This window comes from Natrix helvetica, assembly GCF_964273705.1.
Source record: "Natrix helvetica genome assembly, chromosome: 4".
Lineage (NCBI taxonomy): Eukaryota > Metazoa > Chordata > Lepidosauria > Squamata > Natricidae > Natrix > Natrix helvetica.
Window position 1 is genome coordinate 148,340,930 of NC_138550.1, and position 16,296 is coordinate 148,357,225.

The 16,296-nt window shown below is 40.1% G+C and overlaps 1 protein-coding gene across 1 annotated transcript in view; it reads right to left on the reverse strand.

The window, feature by feature from the left end:
• Positions 1-2,175: 2,175 nt before the first annotated feature.
• The window catches only part of ANGPT1 (angiopoietin 1), a 146,924-nt gene continuing 132,803 nt past the window's right edge, over positions 2,176-16,296 (reverse strand). Inside the window, exons 8-9 of the mRNA XM_081952464.1 lie at positions 11,190-11,320; positions 2,176-5,424 (exon numbers count right to left, since the gene is read on the reverse strand). Of these exons, the coding sequence (XP_081808590.1) occupies positions 5,264-5,424; positions 11,190-11,320 (292 nt within the window). The 3' untranslated portion in view covers positions 2,176-5,263. The remainder of the gene's footprint in view (positions 5,425-11,189; positions 11,321-16,296) is intronic.

Below are 16,296 nucleotides of genomic sequence, written 5' to 3' on the forward strand. Positions count from 1 at the left end.
TCCATGTGCCACCTCTGTCATACGTGCCACAGGTTCGCCATCACGGTTCTAGGTTGTGTTATGCATTTTAGGGTTTGATACCAATCAATATTTCAATGTTGGCATTTCAATTGTTTGATAATTCCTAATAGGAATTTAAATCCTTTAATTACCAGAGGCTTTCACATTCAAGGTTGAATTGTAGCTTTAGAGATCAGCTGGTAGAAAGTTTCAAGAGGCTATAAATTGTGTCAATTAATGAAATGTAGATTGTCTCATGCTTAAATAGTTTAGCTTAGGTGGCAGTAAACTAAAAATTGTGAGACAGTTTCACCCTTCCCATACAGATATCTGACTCTAAGGAGAAAGTCTGATTTAAATTCATAATCTTAGTCTGTCTTTGGGAGAAATAGTTCAGGATTGTGTTACCATTTGAGAGCTTTCAAAATGTGTGAATGCTTCCATACGAGGATGTTTCTCATTTTAAAGCTGATACAGTTTTCTTTAATCCCACAGTACTGGAAGTTTTAGACAGCTGAATACTATAATTCTGGTTGGTATAATCAAAATATGGTGAAGCTACTATTTATTTCAATAGTACTTTGAAATAGCTCCAACTGGAAGGAATTTTGGTTTGCCCCTCTTCCTGCCTTCAGAGATGTAGGTGTCTTGGTAGGCTTTGCAAGGGGACTGCTATTTTGACAGCTTCACATTATCCCCCTAAATTCATGTTATTATGCTGGATATAAATCTTGGCCATTCCCTTTAGTATCCTAGCATGAAAGCTGGGACTAGGAGGAGGAGCAGGAAGAGGAGGAGGAGGAGGAATAATAGCGGTGATCTGCTCTAATTAATCCAACTCCACTTATGTATCATAAATTCCACCATCACAAAATTCTACCACAAAGTTCACTTTGATGAGATAATTCTCCTCCCCCACCCCCTCTAGCACTATTTGTTAGGAGTTAAACCATACTGTTTCATCAGCCTCTGGCTTTTGTTCTGGTTTTGTAAAACAAGTTAGTCTGGCATCAATGTGCTCATTGAAGAAGTCCAATTGCATTTCAGTTGCTTGGAAAATGTGAATGAATCTATTTCAAAGCACTGGTTAAAATACTCTCCTTCCCTAATACCTATGGGAAACAATATCTGGCTCTGGGTAAAAGAATTAAAATTGCTTGAGAGTGCCAACTTTCATGAATGAATGATTAAAGAATGAAAAGTAATTAAGGAGGACGAAAAAAGTAAATGACCCAGAGGAACAGGCATAATTAACGAAGAAATAAAAATCCAAATCGTATAATAATCGGTTGGCTGAGATCGGCATTTGGAACATCAAAAGAAAAGGCAAGAAATAAAAAAAAAGGGGGAAGGTATATTATTGAGAAAGAAAACACTTTCCTTTATGTAAAGTTTTTAAAGGTAATGATTTCCCCTGCCTGTTTGTTTTCAGCTCTAGGGGGCAGTGTTCATCTCCTTTACTTAACTAAGGGAGCCAGCCTTGTCTGAAGATATTTCCATGATCATGTAGCTAACATACTATACTCTGAGGCACACGGAATGCTGTTACCTTCCTACAGATGTGGTAACTTTCTGCTTGCATTTACATGATATTACTGGTTCAGATTGGTTTGTCCGAACCAGTAGTAAAAATGCTACTGGTTCGCCTGAACCAGTAGTAAAATAAATGAAACCAGTTAGAGCAAACCAGTTTTTCTGACGATCAGCTGTGACATGCGATGTATATTAGCTAGAAAGTAGGATTTCCTGTTTTCTAGCTAATATAAATTACGCGGCACAGAAGATTCCCCCCCTTTGCTGTTCGCTTACCTTACCTTTTTGATGCTCTGCGCTTGCGCTGGAGGTATCGCATTGCTACTGAACCGGTAGCAACGATAAGTGGATTTCACCCCTGTTTTGCACTGCTAGGTGGGCAGGAGCTGGGCAAGGATGGGAGCTCACTCTGTCATGCAGCACTCGGGTCTCAAACCTAGGCTGTCAGCTTAAGCGTCTTTAACCACTGAGCCATCACATGCCCTTGTAACATTTTTAGAGTACAGTTTTTCATGCACACTCTGTCTGTGACTTGAAATATTCTTCATCTTTCTTTTTAAAATGTTGAATTTCAAGGGCAGTTCTGCCACAAGAATGCATTTCCCCACCGAGTCAAAATATGGAACCATCTAGGGTGTTTTAAACATTTTATTATAAAGGATAAGAAATCATGTCCCCCATTTCTTCAAACAGAGATAAATAAACAGTAAATATGCTTGTAGGTTTGACTTTTTTTTAGAAACCCTCCCCCTTTGCCATTCAGTCCACACAGTAGCAGTCTGGATTTGGTGACTTTTAAAAAAATGCCACTCACAAGAAACACCACAATCTTTGGATATAAATGAAGATTATTGAAATAAGAGAAAAAGCAACAGTTGGCAGGGACCACTGAATAAAGAACAGTTAGGAAAGTTAATCAGAAGAAACAACAAATTAACCCCTTAGACAGGAATATGTAAATACAAACAAATACATAAATACACAATTTAACTTTGTCCCAATTACAAAGAACACTGTGGTACATCCCTGTTTTTCATGTTTTGTTTTAAAAATGAAAGTGTGTTTTGTTCCCATGCATGGAAATAAGACGATTTCCCTGGATTAAAAGGAAGCTGAGACCATTGTATTAGATACAACAGAAATTATTAATTAAAATAATTTAAAAAGGCTCAGGCATTGGTTAAACCCAATGATGTTTTAATTTCAGAGCCACCAGTTATGTACATAATAGAAAGAGAATAATTACTGGCTGCAGAAAATGAGAAACTCATTCTATGTCTCAGAAAGACAGAAGCATAAAAATATGAATTACCAGATCATACAGTTTCTGTATCTAGATTATCAATTGTGATAATAGGATAGCTCAGGTAGGCACTTGTATCATTTAAATTGTTTTATCAACTTTCAGATATAGCAATAGCAATTGCACTTAGACTTATATACTACCTCATAGTGTTTTACAGACATCTCTAGGTAGTTTACAGAGTCAGCATATTGCCCCCAGCAATCTGGGTCTTCATTTTACCGACCTTGGAAGGATAGAAATCTGAGTCAACCTTTAGCCAGTCAGGATTGAGCTGTTGGCAGTGGGCAGAATTAGCCTGCAATACTGCATTCTAACCACTGTGCCACCACGGCTCTTGCGATAAAAGGACAGGATTTAGAACTTCTACATGTCAATATAATCTACCTCTGAACTATAGTGTCTCTCCGCTTCACACAAATCTGCATGAATTAATGGTGGGTGGGGAAAAAACCTTTTATAAAACCAGTTTTCCTTTGTTTTGGTGGTTCAGAATTCTTTTTCATAGATTTTTAAAAAATTCCTCATGGGCAGACTTTAACATTTCTGTTCTTATTTATTACACAGTGGCCAAGAGGTCAGTATATGAATGCCCACTATTTCCCTGTATTCCCTTAAGAATTTGGGTGCAAAATTTCCCATTTAACTTCAGTGAAAAGACCAAATGCATAAAAGTTCTAAATTATCATCCTGTATTTTGCTTCTCATAAGCCTCTTTATTTTGAGGAAATATTTAAAGGCACATATGTATATTTTGCTGAATCAACAAATTAATATAATCTTTCCAAGGGAAAAATGGGATACAGATAAAAATAAGTAATATCATGTTTATATGTAAATGATCACCATACATAGAAATGATGGGCGACAGCTTACTGCCAAAGTCTATGCATTTCTGAAACCATAAAAATAGGAATGAAATGAGTTGATGGTTTGATTCAACTGCCAATGTTCCTCTAATATGTTATTGTGTCTAATGTTAGATGTACATTGGAAGCTGAAAGATCAATGAAAGACCTTGTCACCTTGGCCAAATATCTGAACTAGGTTTCAACACTCATTAGAATGCACATTGAATTTTGGATATGGATGCATTGGAAACAAGTAGCAAACACAATAACCCACCATCTTAGAAATCTCTGAATTCAGGATTATGTGTACCATCTACTGTAGATCATGATCTAGGGAACTACATGTTAGTATTACTCATTTTTAATAATGTCTTCTTTTCCCATTTAAATTAATCCACTCAATTATAACTGCTTTCCATTCAGGGCATTTGCAATCCATATCTGTGATCTCTTTCTTCTCTCGTATGCCTTAATTTCTAACCCATTGTCCAAAGGTGTAAATTAAATGTAGGAAACAACTCATTGTTTTCTGTTGAACTCTATCAAATGAAGGTTGAATAGCTGATGTGAAAGTCTAGCAATTTACTAATAACATTTACATGCAAACCAGCAAGACTGATAAAGTAAATCCAGTTAATACATGGTTATGATATTTGCATATTTTATGTATTTGTGTATCCATGTCATAAATCTATGTACAAATAACCTTGATTTTGCATTTTTTAAAAAAAGATGTGCTTTTTCTTTGTTTTTCATATGACATTCATACTGAAATATCATATAAAGCAAAGTAAAGCTGCAGCAGTCAGAAAGAAAAATCCATAATCCCTTTTGTTATCATGCTATCAAACATAGTTGAAATATTTGGAAAAACCCAATTATCTGGATTGCCAAATTTTAGCCTCGCCACACAGGTCAATTAACAATTCTCAACATAATGCTCTTATTTTTCTGTCCCAACTTGATTCATTGTCTCTTTGAAGGATGTTCCATTTCTGACATAGATTTAATGAGAAATGACTCATATAATCCATATTGTTCTGGTATTAAAGATATTTTTTCTATCTCAATCCCATTTTCTGATGCCAGGTTGTAAGGCCATAGTTGCATTTTAAGGGGCTACAAATAAATAGCAGTTCTGCTTCTGCATTGAATTGATACCATTTTCTTGACAGACGAACAACTTCGGCCATCCGTGAGAATTTATTTCTGATGTTTTTTTTTTTTTTCAAAAGGCCACTTGGTTTGCATTTCCTATATTTTTTTTAAAAATCTGCTTGTTCAAAGCAAAACAAGAACAAAAAAGGCTTTGGTTAAAAGATACCAGTTTATTTGTGGCAACCGAACCTTAAAGTTGTCCACTGAATAGCCACAAAAGCTATTTTATATTATTCATAATCCACAGTTTCACCTGTCCCTAGGTTGGACAGTGACTTGTGTTTGTTTACTGCAGCCAGTGAAATAAGACCCGAAGACAGCTAGGAGGTTGGAATTCAGCATTTTCAGGGAGTTTCCACCTTCTGCTTCTAAAGATTACACAAGGTGTCCTTCAGATGGCCACTATCTTATTGCCTCTTTAAAAGTCCAAAGGACGGATCATCATAGTTGTGGAACGTAATGAATAACTTGGACCTTTGAAGTAATGCCATTTGATCCCATTTATTTTTCCATGGTGTTGTCCAGCTGAATAAAACATCCCATTAAGATTGGAAGGGCCACAGGCATCAAACCACCAACCTGGAAACATTAGGAACAAAACAGATGTGTTAACGATTGAAACATAGATCCTTTGGTTTGCAGTATGAAGCTGATGAGCAAATAGCAATAGCACTTGGACTTATATACCACTTCACAGGGCTTTTACAACCCTCTCTAAGCGGTTTACAGAGTCAGCATATTGCCCCCAACAATCTGGGTTCTCATTTTACCCACTTTGGAAGGATGGAAGCATTGGTGGGATTCAATTTTTTTTACTACCAGTTCTGTGGCTGTGGCATGATGGGCGTGGCATGCTTGATGGGCATGGCTTGGCAGGGGAAGGATACTGTAAAATCTCCATTCCCTCCCCACTTCAATGGTAGGATACTATAAAATATCCATTCCCTTCCCACTCCAGGGGAAGGTTACTGTAAAATTTCCATTCCTTCCGCACTCCAGGGGAAGCTTACTGCAATATCTTCATTCCCTCCCCACTCCAGGGAAAGGTTACTGCAAAATCTCCATTTCCTCCTGATTAGCTGGGACTTGGGGGGCAGAGAATAGATGAGGGTGGCACCAGTCAGAGGTGGTAAATACTGGTTCTCCGAATGACTCAAAATTTCTGCTACTGGTTCTCCAGTACCTGCTGAATACCACCTCTGAATGGAAGGATGAGTCAACCTTGAGCCAGTGAGATTTGAACTGCCAAACTGCAGCTAGCAGTCAGCTGAAGTAGCCTGCAGTGCTGCACTCTAACCAATGTACCACCTCAGCCCTATATTATGGGAATCCCCCCCCCCACTCCCAAGAATGAAATATTTTGGGAAATATTAAAAAGGCAGAATATTATATTTCCCCAAAGGGAGAAATTGATTAACATGCTCTTAAAGACAGAAAGCAGACTCAGTCAGTCTTAATATCCCCCTCCCCACCAGCAGATATTTCATTCCCATTAAGAAAGATTGGGCCATCCAGATTGGATGGGAAGAGAAGAGTTTATTGTCTGGATACAGTGAATTTAACCCCAGACTTAGGGGGAACTATTTTGAATCAAATTCAAGTTGGAATTTCATTGATCTAAGTCCGTGATGGCGAACCTATGGCACATGTGTCATAGGTGGCACACAGAGCCCTCTCTGCGGGCATGCACGCTGTCACCCCAGCTCAGCTCCACCGTGCATGCGTGCCCGCCTCCCACTGGCCATCTGATTTTTGGGTCTCTGTCACGCATGCATGGGGGGTGGGGCATATTTGGGAGATGCATGCACATGTGTTTGGGGCCGCACGCGCATGGGGGCATGGATCATGGGGATGTTCAGCGCTCCCACTCCCAGTGGCCTGTTTTTGGTCCCACGAAGCTGCAGGGAGGCTGCTAGGCCCAAAATGGGGTGCAGGGGAGAGGGTTGCATTCGTTATTCTGTTAGCTGCTGATTTTGTCAAAATGATGTAATCCACATCATGCCACAAATTGTGATGTATATAGGGCACTTCCTTAAGATGAAGGGAAGAGAAACGGCCATCTAGTGTACCTTTATCAAATTATGGTAAAGGGAACCAAGATGCAAAAAAACCAACAACACAACACTCTAATATGTACTGACGAATTGCATGGCTTATTGCCTTAAAAAGTGTCTTCCTCTCCCAAATTTGAAAGCATGATTGCTCGTCAGCATGGAAGGAATTGGAAAGGCACACCATTTATTTCTTTAAAATACACAGTCATCTGAGCTCAAATTCTGTCCTCAGCAGGTTTTCTGTTGTTTAAATATTTGTAGCCAAACTGTTAAGAGGTAAACATGGCCAAATAAATCACTGAGAAACAAACATTTCCAGATTCTCCTCCATTGTCGATGGCACTGAAGAGAAATGAACTCAAACAATCGAAACCAGGCTTAATTAGATTGTAGGGAATCAGTGTATCATTTTACCGGCAGAGCTTCGTTAGGTTCTCAAATGGGCAAGGCGGAACTTTGTGGGAACATGCATGCTCGGTAAAATCACAAGTATTGGTTTTCATTCTTAATGTTTCTAGCTCTCTAAGCTTTACTATGTCACTTCTCATGCTGGGAGATGGGGAGAAGCCCTCTGGTTTTTACATAAAACTATTTGATCCTACCAGGAATATTAATAACAATAATTAATCCATAACCTTGGAGGGTATACTCTTCTGTTTGGATCCACTAGATTATTATTTCAGCATTATTATTTTTTCGCATATTTTACCTTTTTATAAAACTTTGAACATCTCCACCCCTGAACTAACACTTCATAACAAAATCTTTGGGAAAGAATTGGTGCCAGATATATTCTGGCATTCTGCTATTTTGATGTAGTTAACATTTATTTGGTTACAAAATTGTACTTAGGGGCTAATAACCAATGGGAAAAAAAGCAGGTCAACTGATGGTTAACTGTAACAACAACATAATCTTTAGAAATTTAAGACAAAGCTGAACATGAAAGAAGAAACTAATCCCCTTTCTTGTTTGTTTGTTTCTTTTCCTGAGTTAAGTCTACATAAGTGGCTCTTAGAACCATTTACACTGCCAAAAGTATGGATTAGTAGGTAGCATCTATTACTAATCTAATTTACAGGATCAGCCATACCATTAAAGATTTTGTGGGATTTTTCTTAACAAGTCAAATGAAGGTCTAGAAATTCCAACACAGGATGGGATGACAGTCTACCTAAATTATGCCTGTAGGAACAATCTACTAGACTATAGATTTTAGAGTTCACGACTGACTACTTTGATTAAGTAGGTTCCCTTTTGTCAGATCTTAGAGGCCATTTATTATCTCTGATCTGAGTGATCCAGTTCACACACATGAATGTTTTTCTCTTGTCAACAGCAACAAGTAATGACTTGCTTGCTTGAATCAGTCCTCACAGATTAATCCCATCAGGTACTATCTTAATCTAATGCAGCACCCATTCAAATTGTAACTTTCCTGGGAAAATGCAGGGTGTTTTATTTTTCCTTATGTGAACAAGGTAAAAGATTAAGGGAAAATTGTGGCTAAAAAAATAGAACCTGTGCTAAGTAGCTAACTTATTCCTGATTTGGCTTAGAGTAAAAGTCCAAACAGTATTAGATGTTTTGGTGCTAAGAAATTGGTATATTGCATAAATTTATTATATTATACAATGCTACACTATTTTATGCTATTATATTATTATATTATATGAAGATTAGCTCATTTCCTGTTTATTTTCTGGAAGTACCTCAAGACCTGATATGTCACTAGGCCTCGAAGTCCCAGGAGAATTGTGAGATCCTGAGATGCCTCCATTATTGCTGTTAACTTCTAAACTCTTGTAACTTTTATGATTTTTAAATCACTGTTTAATAATGTCTGTCTTTTATATATCATTATTGTTTTATATTTTTGTTCTATGACATCCTGAGGTTGACGGCCATATATATTTGATGAATAAATAAAGAAATGCATACCTAACTATATGATAAACAAGACTAAACACAGATTAAACAGTAATACACTTTTTTTCTCTCCTTCAATTCTATTTAGAGAACAGGGTGGTAATACACCATGACAAAAATTTACAAATTTAATGGCCAGAAAAAATATATAGCTAATTACCAATTATAATAATTATAATTATTATAACCAATTATAATTGGTAATTACTGCTGACTACTATATAGCTTCACTCCTGACTTACAATATAACTTTATCTTATAATAATGTAATTTCCTGCTATAAATAAATGAAGTGTTGAAATTGATTTTATATACTTGTAACAGCAATTCAGCTTTCATGTTTTGGTTTGTTGGTTTACCAACTCCACTAAAGTGATTTTAGTATTTATTTGTTCATATCATAAACTATAGTAGTTTAGCTACTCATAAGTAGAAAAAACAACAACAACCAACTTTTGATTCCAGGTTGTACCGATACTGCTACAGCTAAAAATAAGATCTAATCAAATACTTTGGATTTATGCTAGGTTAATTTGAAAGTAAGTATATGCCTCTGACCTACTTGCTTGAAGAAGAAAAAAGAAGTCATGAATTATATCAAAATTAGAAAAATATTTCCAAAAGTCATGATAGATGCCCTTTATTCTTATTAAACAATAAGTGTATTGTAATTTTATATACTAGTGAAAAAGAAGCATAAAAAGGGTGGTAGAGAGTGTAGATTTAATATCTTTGCTCCAGGTGTGATGCTGTTAATGAGCATCACAAGAAATGATTGCATAAATACCTATGTGGCCTTATGTACTCAAGGAAATAAGTAATAGGATGTCTGTTTATGTATATGAATCTTTTCCCAGATCTTCAGTAACTTGTGGTTCATTAGTTCTATTCAAATGTAAGTACAATAGGTGCCCACAAAGGATTATGGGAATATTTGTCTATATGAATGGAAAACATTTCCCATTAAAGATCCATAACTTACTTCTAAAAAAGAAATATCTACTGGAGTCATGTGTTATTATGCTCCCCTCTTTTCACACACACACACACACACACACACACACACACAAATACACAATCCTTTAAAGTTCTATCCCTGAAAGAACTTCATATGAAATGAGAATGTAGTCAAAACGATTTCCCTACAAGAAACTGCTTTATGTCAAATTAAACAAGAAATGCAATGTGCATATGTATTGTTGTTAACCCTGATTATTTTAATCAGCAGCTCAATTCATATATGCTGTTATTTGCCACAGATCCTGTATTCCTCATTTCTTAGAGAAACTACAGAATTCCATCCAGTCTATCAAAGATAGCTACAGAACTCATGTATATTTTATATAATTTATAATGAATGAGCTGTCTACATGGATTGCCAAGACCAACAGAAAGTCTGATAAGGAACCTTACTGTCCAGAATACAATTATTTCTAAGATGAATTGTTTTATAAAGTTATATTCACAGCTGGTTTTGGGACCAAGCTATTTCAATACATCTTTCTAAGTCTGATTATTGAGAAGTGTTTAAAATATAGGAAGATGCATATGGTAAAACATAAACATACATACTATTCTACTCAGAGGTTTTACAATCAATTAAAACCAGGACCAGTTACACATTTGGGCTTCAAAAGATAAACTAATGCTATTCCAAAATTTGCTTTGCAATTTATCAACAGCTATCTTGCTTTGAAAATAGAATGTTTTTGGATTTTTAAAAAATCTTATTCTCAGAACTGAGAATTTCTTTTTGCTGCCTCAGTATGTTTTTCAGCTTTTTCAATGGGAGATGTGAAGTATACAGCTACTGATTTTGGTGTTATCTGTGGCATACATTTTCATCATTCTGAATTTTCCTGGGTGATCATACTTTCTAGTCTGAAAAAGCCCAAAGAGATGAGTTTATCATGCTTATTACCCTGTTTCCCTGAAAATAAGACCTCCCTGGATAATAAGACCAATCGGGCTTTTGAGCGCATGCACTAAAATAAGCCCTTCCCTGAAAATAAGCCCTCCCTGAAAATATTGCAACACAGCAGCAGCCATGAGGTGACCACGTTCTCCACCTCCTGCACCTCAAAAATAATAAGAACTCCTTGAAAATAAGGCCAAGTGCTTATTTCGGGAAAACATGGTATTTCATTTGATCGCTTGTCTCTTTCTTAAGTATGTGCTTTTAGTTATGGAGTAAAGGAAAGCCCAGGGTACAGGATTTAGTTTTTTATATTCAAACGTTACTGAAATCCCTTGAAAAATATGAATGAAAAAATCATTCAGGAATAGTGTAATTATGTTCTCTTCCTCTTCATCCATCATTTCATCCAAACATTATTTATGATTCAGTAATTGGATGCTTACCTCCTGTTAGCATAAGAGCACATTTGCACATACAATTGTCATTGTCAGCATCTTTGGTACTAAAGTCAGCACCATGTAATATCAAACTGCTTTGTTTCCCTGCTGTTCCAGAATGACCCTTGAGATACAGCCTAAGAAAGAAAAAGAGAAGGTTAAGAGAGGGGAGATATTATCAAGTACAGTTATTTAAAAATTGCCCTTGACTTGGGACTTCAGGAAAACAGACCTAGGCAATTTCTGAAATCTGAGAACCAGAAAAGAGATTCTCTGGCATGTTGCTAAGAATTTATTTCTCTGATTCCTTTCCTTCGGGTGAAATTAGCACCGAGACCAAGACAACCTAAACACTGAGTTATTAATAATGATGCTAGTTGAAGTATACGAACAACGTGGATTCATAAAGAAGAGTAAGAAGAAGACACAGAGTGGCATATACAGAACCTCAAAAATGGTGCTCCACATCAACAGCACTAATTGTTGGAATCTTTTTTTCTAGCAGGTAAGTGAAAATGTTTTGGATCAGCTTCCCAGAGAAAATCAGTTTTCTAACATGCAACAACAAATACTTGCATCATGTCCCATATAAAATATAGTTGAACAATCTCCAGTTCACCTTTTCTTTCCTTCTTGAAATTTGCACTCAAACTTTAGCTACCCAGCTACTTCAACTTTGTCTGTCTGTCTGTCTGTCTGTCTGTCTGTCTGTCTGTCTGTCTGTCTGTCTGTCTGTCTGCCTGCCTGCCTGCCTGCCTGTCAATCTATCTATCTATCTATCTATCTATCTATCTATCTATCTATCTATCTATCTATTTATCATCCATCCATCCATCCATCCATCCATCCATCCATCCATCCATCCATCCATCCATCATCATATTCCAGCATAACTCTGGAGTGCCTTGAGCAATTTCAACCAAACTTGGTACACAGATGACCAAGACACACCTAACACCCCTCGTGGTGTATGTTCTGTTAAGCCCACTGGGTTTCCGTGCATTCCATCAGCCTCGGGCCCTGGGTAAGGGTGGTGGGGTGGCTGTAGTTATACGGGATGGTCTAGAACCGAGAGAGTTCACTGTTCCTCAGATACCCGGTTGTGAATCCCTAGGTGTGAAATGGGGCCCAGGGAGGCAGTTGGGCCTGCTGATTGTATACTTGGCTCCTCGCTATACATCAGCAGCCCTGCCCGAGCTCCTCGAGCTGATCTCAGAGACGGCGGTTGAGATCCCCAGGCTTTTGGTCATGGGGGACTTCAACCTGCCATCGACGGGAGCAGCATCTGAGGTGGCTCGGGAGTTCATGGCTTCCATGACAGCCATGGGCCTGACCCAATTAATTCAGGGCCCCACACACGAGGGCGGTCACACACTGGACCTTATTTTTGTATCTGAACAGTGGACGAGTGATCTGGGAATAGGGGACTTAGTTATTACTCCCCTGTCATGGTCAGATCACTCATGTCTCCGGCTTGACTTCCCTGCCGCTACACCCCACCGTGAGGAGGCGGAGCCAGCCTGTCCAAGCTGGTACCGCCCCAAGCACCTGATGGAACCGGATAGGTTCCAGACGGAGCTTGGGCCACTCCCTGTAGCCCTGACCCACGCTCGGTCGGAGGACCTAGTGGCCGCCTGGAATACGGCGGCGGCTGGGGCCTTGGACCGGGTTGCGCCTTTGCGACCTCTCCTGTGGCAGCGATCCACCCGAGCTCCTTGGTACACCGAGGAGCTGAGGGTGATGAAGCGCCATAGGAGACGTCTAGAGAGCAGGTGGAGATCCTCATGCTCCGAGTCTGATCGAACACAGGTAAGAGCCTATTTACGGACCTACCTTGTGGCATTGAGAGCGGCCAAACGTAGACATTGTGCCGCTCTTATTGCGTCCGCGGATAACCGCCCTGCCGCCCTGTTTAGGGTGACCCGCTCTCTCCTGTCACAGGGGACGCGGGGGGCACCCTTGCAGGGTAGAGCAGAGGAGTTTGGGGAATATCTACAGGACAAAGTTGCTCAGATCCGGAGCGGATGGGCCCCCTCCAGTGGTCCGGACGAGCCGTCAACAGTGAGTCTTGTGAGACCATTCTGGGAGGAGTTTGACTCTGTTGCCCCCGAGGATTTGGACAGGTTGCGTGGACGGCTGCGACCCACCACATGTTTAATGGACCCGTGTCCCTCCTGGCTGGTACTGGCATCCTGGGAGGTGACACGAGGCTGGCTTCTGGGCCAGATGAACGCCTCATTGGGTGAGGGATCCTTACCAACCGCCTTGAAAGAGGCGGTGGTGAGGCCCTTACTCAAGAGACCTTCACTGGACCCAATGGAGCTGGCTAATTATCGTCCAGTCTCCAACCTTCCCTTTTTAGCGAAGGTTGTTGAGAATGTGGTGGCACAGCAATTTCCACGACACCTTGACGAATCCGAATATCTAGACCCACGCCAGTCCGGCTTCCGACTTGGGCACAGCACAGAGACAGCCTTGGTCGCGCTGGTTGATGATCTCTGGAGGGCCAGAGATAGAGGTTGTTCCTCTATCCTGGTCCTATTAGACCTCTCAGCGGCTTTTGATACCATCGACCATGGTATCCTATTGCGCCGGCTGGAGGGGATGGGAGTTGGAGGCACCGTTTTACGGTGGTTCGGCTCCTACCTCTCCGACCGGTCGCAATGTGTGTTGACAGGGGGGCAGAGGTCGACCCTGAGGTCACTCACTTGTGGGGTGCCGCAGGGGTCGGTCCTCTCGCCCCTCCTGTTCAACGCATATGTGAAGCCACTGGGGGAGATCATCCGTGGTTTTGGGGTTGAATACCATCTGTACGCTGATGATACTCAGCTGTACGTTTCAACCCCAAATCACCCCAGCGAGGCTGTCGAAGTGATTTCCCAGTGTTTGGAAGCCATCGGGGTCTGGATGGGGGACAACAGACTCAAACTCAACCCCTCCAAGACTGAGTGGCTGTGGCTACCGGCACCTCGGTTCAGTCAGCTGACTCCAACGCTGGCCATAGGGGGCGAACAACTGCCCCCTGTGGAATGGGCGCGCAATTTGGGCGTCCTCCTAGATGCCCGGCTGTCAATGGACGACCATGTGGCAGCCGTGGCAAGGGGGGCATTCCACCAGGTTCGCCTGGTGCGCCAATTGCGCCCCCTTCTGGACCGGGATGCCCTACGCACGGTCACTCATGCACTGGTGACGTCTCGCCTGGACTACTGTAATGCTCTCTACATGGGGCTTCCCTTGGGATGCGCACGAAGACTGCAGCTAGTCCAGAATGCAGCCGCGCGGGCAGACATGGGGAGTACTAGGTACTCCCACGTAACACCGCTCCTGCGCTAGCTGCACTGGCTACCTGTAGTCTTTCGGGTGCGTTTCAAGGTTTTGACCACCATCTTTAAAGCGCTCCATGGCATAGGACCTAGTTACCTGCAGGATCGCATCCTCCCACACACATCCCTGCGGCCAATTCGCTCTCACAGGGAGGGGCTTCTCCTGGTGCCGTCCACTAGGCAATGCCAACGGGCGACACCAAGGAGTAGGGCCTTCTCTGTGATGGGCCCAACCCTCTGGAATGACCTCCCCCCCCCCCCCGACATTAGAACCACCACTGACTTCCGCTCCTTCCGGCAGAAACTGAAGACACACCTGTTCCGACTGGCTGGCCTGGCATAATTTTTAACGTCTACCTCCTGGCATATATATTTCCTACTGGTTTTCTAGGGGACTTAATTTTATAGGACATTGGGGTTTTAAATTTTGTATATTTTAAATTATTTACTTAGCAATTACAGTTCTGTCTATTTTTATCCTCCTCTTATTTATGTATCTATCCACTTAATAATTTTAATTGTTTAAATTTTATAGTTATTTATGATGTTTTTGGATATGGACTGTACACCGCCCCGAGTCCATTTTGGGAGAGGGGGCGGTCTATAAGCGCTAAGAAATAATAATAATAATAATAATAATAATAATAATAATAATAATAATAATAATAATAAGATACAGCCTATTGTGCCATACTGCCATACTGATTTCTACTGTACAGTGCAGTGGAGTTGGTAATGGCTTCACAGCACTCCACAAGGAGTCGCCCTCTGGTAAGGGGAAAATCTAACATTAGAAATTACATTTGGTCTGGACATTTGCCCCTATAAATAAATACCCAGGCAACGCCGGGTTATTGGCTACCCTGTTTTCCTGAAAATAAGACCTCCCTTGATAGTAAGCCCAATCAGGCTTTTGAGCACATGTGCCCTCTCCTGAAAATAAGCCCTCCTGAAAATATTGCAACACAGCAGCAGCCATTAGGTGACCACGCTCTCCACCTCCTGCATCTCAAAATAATAAGACCTCCCCAAAAATAAGGCCAAGCGCTTATTTCAGGGTCAAAAGAAAATAAGACCCTGTCTGATTTTCGGGGAAACATGGTAGTATAGCAATAAAGAAGCAGTTGTGGTACATTGCGGTCACCAGGTTTTTCTGCTGTCATTCAAGATATTCTATTAGATCAGAATGTCTCATTTTATGGCTATTCCAGGATAGTTTTCAAAAAAGAGTTTTCCGGTAGATTCTATTGAAAAATTGTGAGATCTTAGTCCTCTACTCAATGTATTCTAGAAGAAGATTATTTAGATAATTCCCATTTCAGATAAATATGTCAGATGGCAGTAAAAGTTACATATTGCCTAGTTGTGCTTAAGGGCACGAGCCATGATATTTTGACATGTGTCTTTTTAAAGAGCTAAACATTGTTTCTGGTGTGTGTGTGTGTGTGTGTGTGTGTGTTAGAAAAAAATGTGGCCAATCAGCTAATTGTGTGATAAATGCAATTCCAAATGTAGGCTAAAGATTAAAAAAAAATACTGGTTATGAAAACATCTTTATAAGACACAGTTAGCAGTGCCAATTAGATACTGTTTTCTAAGGCAATATACAAATGAGGCTTAGAAGCAACATATTTTAAAGCTTTTTTTCGGTCTTTATGCATTTTAAATTAAATATAAACAAACCAAATTGAGATTAAAGCTTTCTAGATTTAGTGGTTTGGACATTGATGGCTCATTTTGGTAAATTATCTGGGTTTCCTCTCCACCCACCCAAAGAGGAAAATAAATGC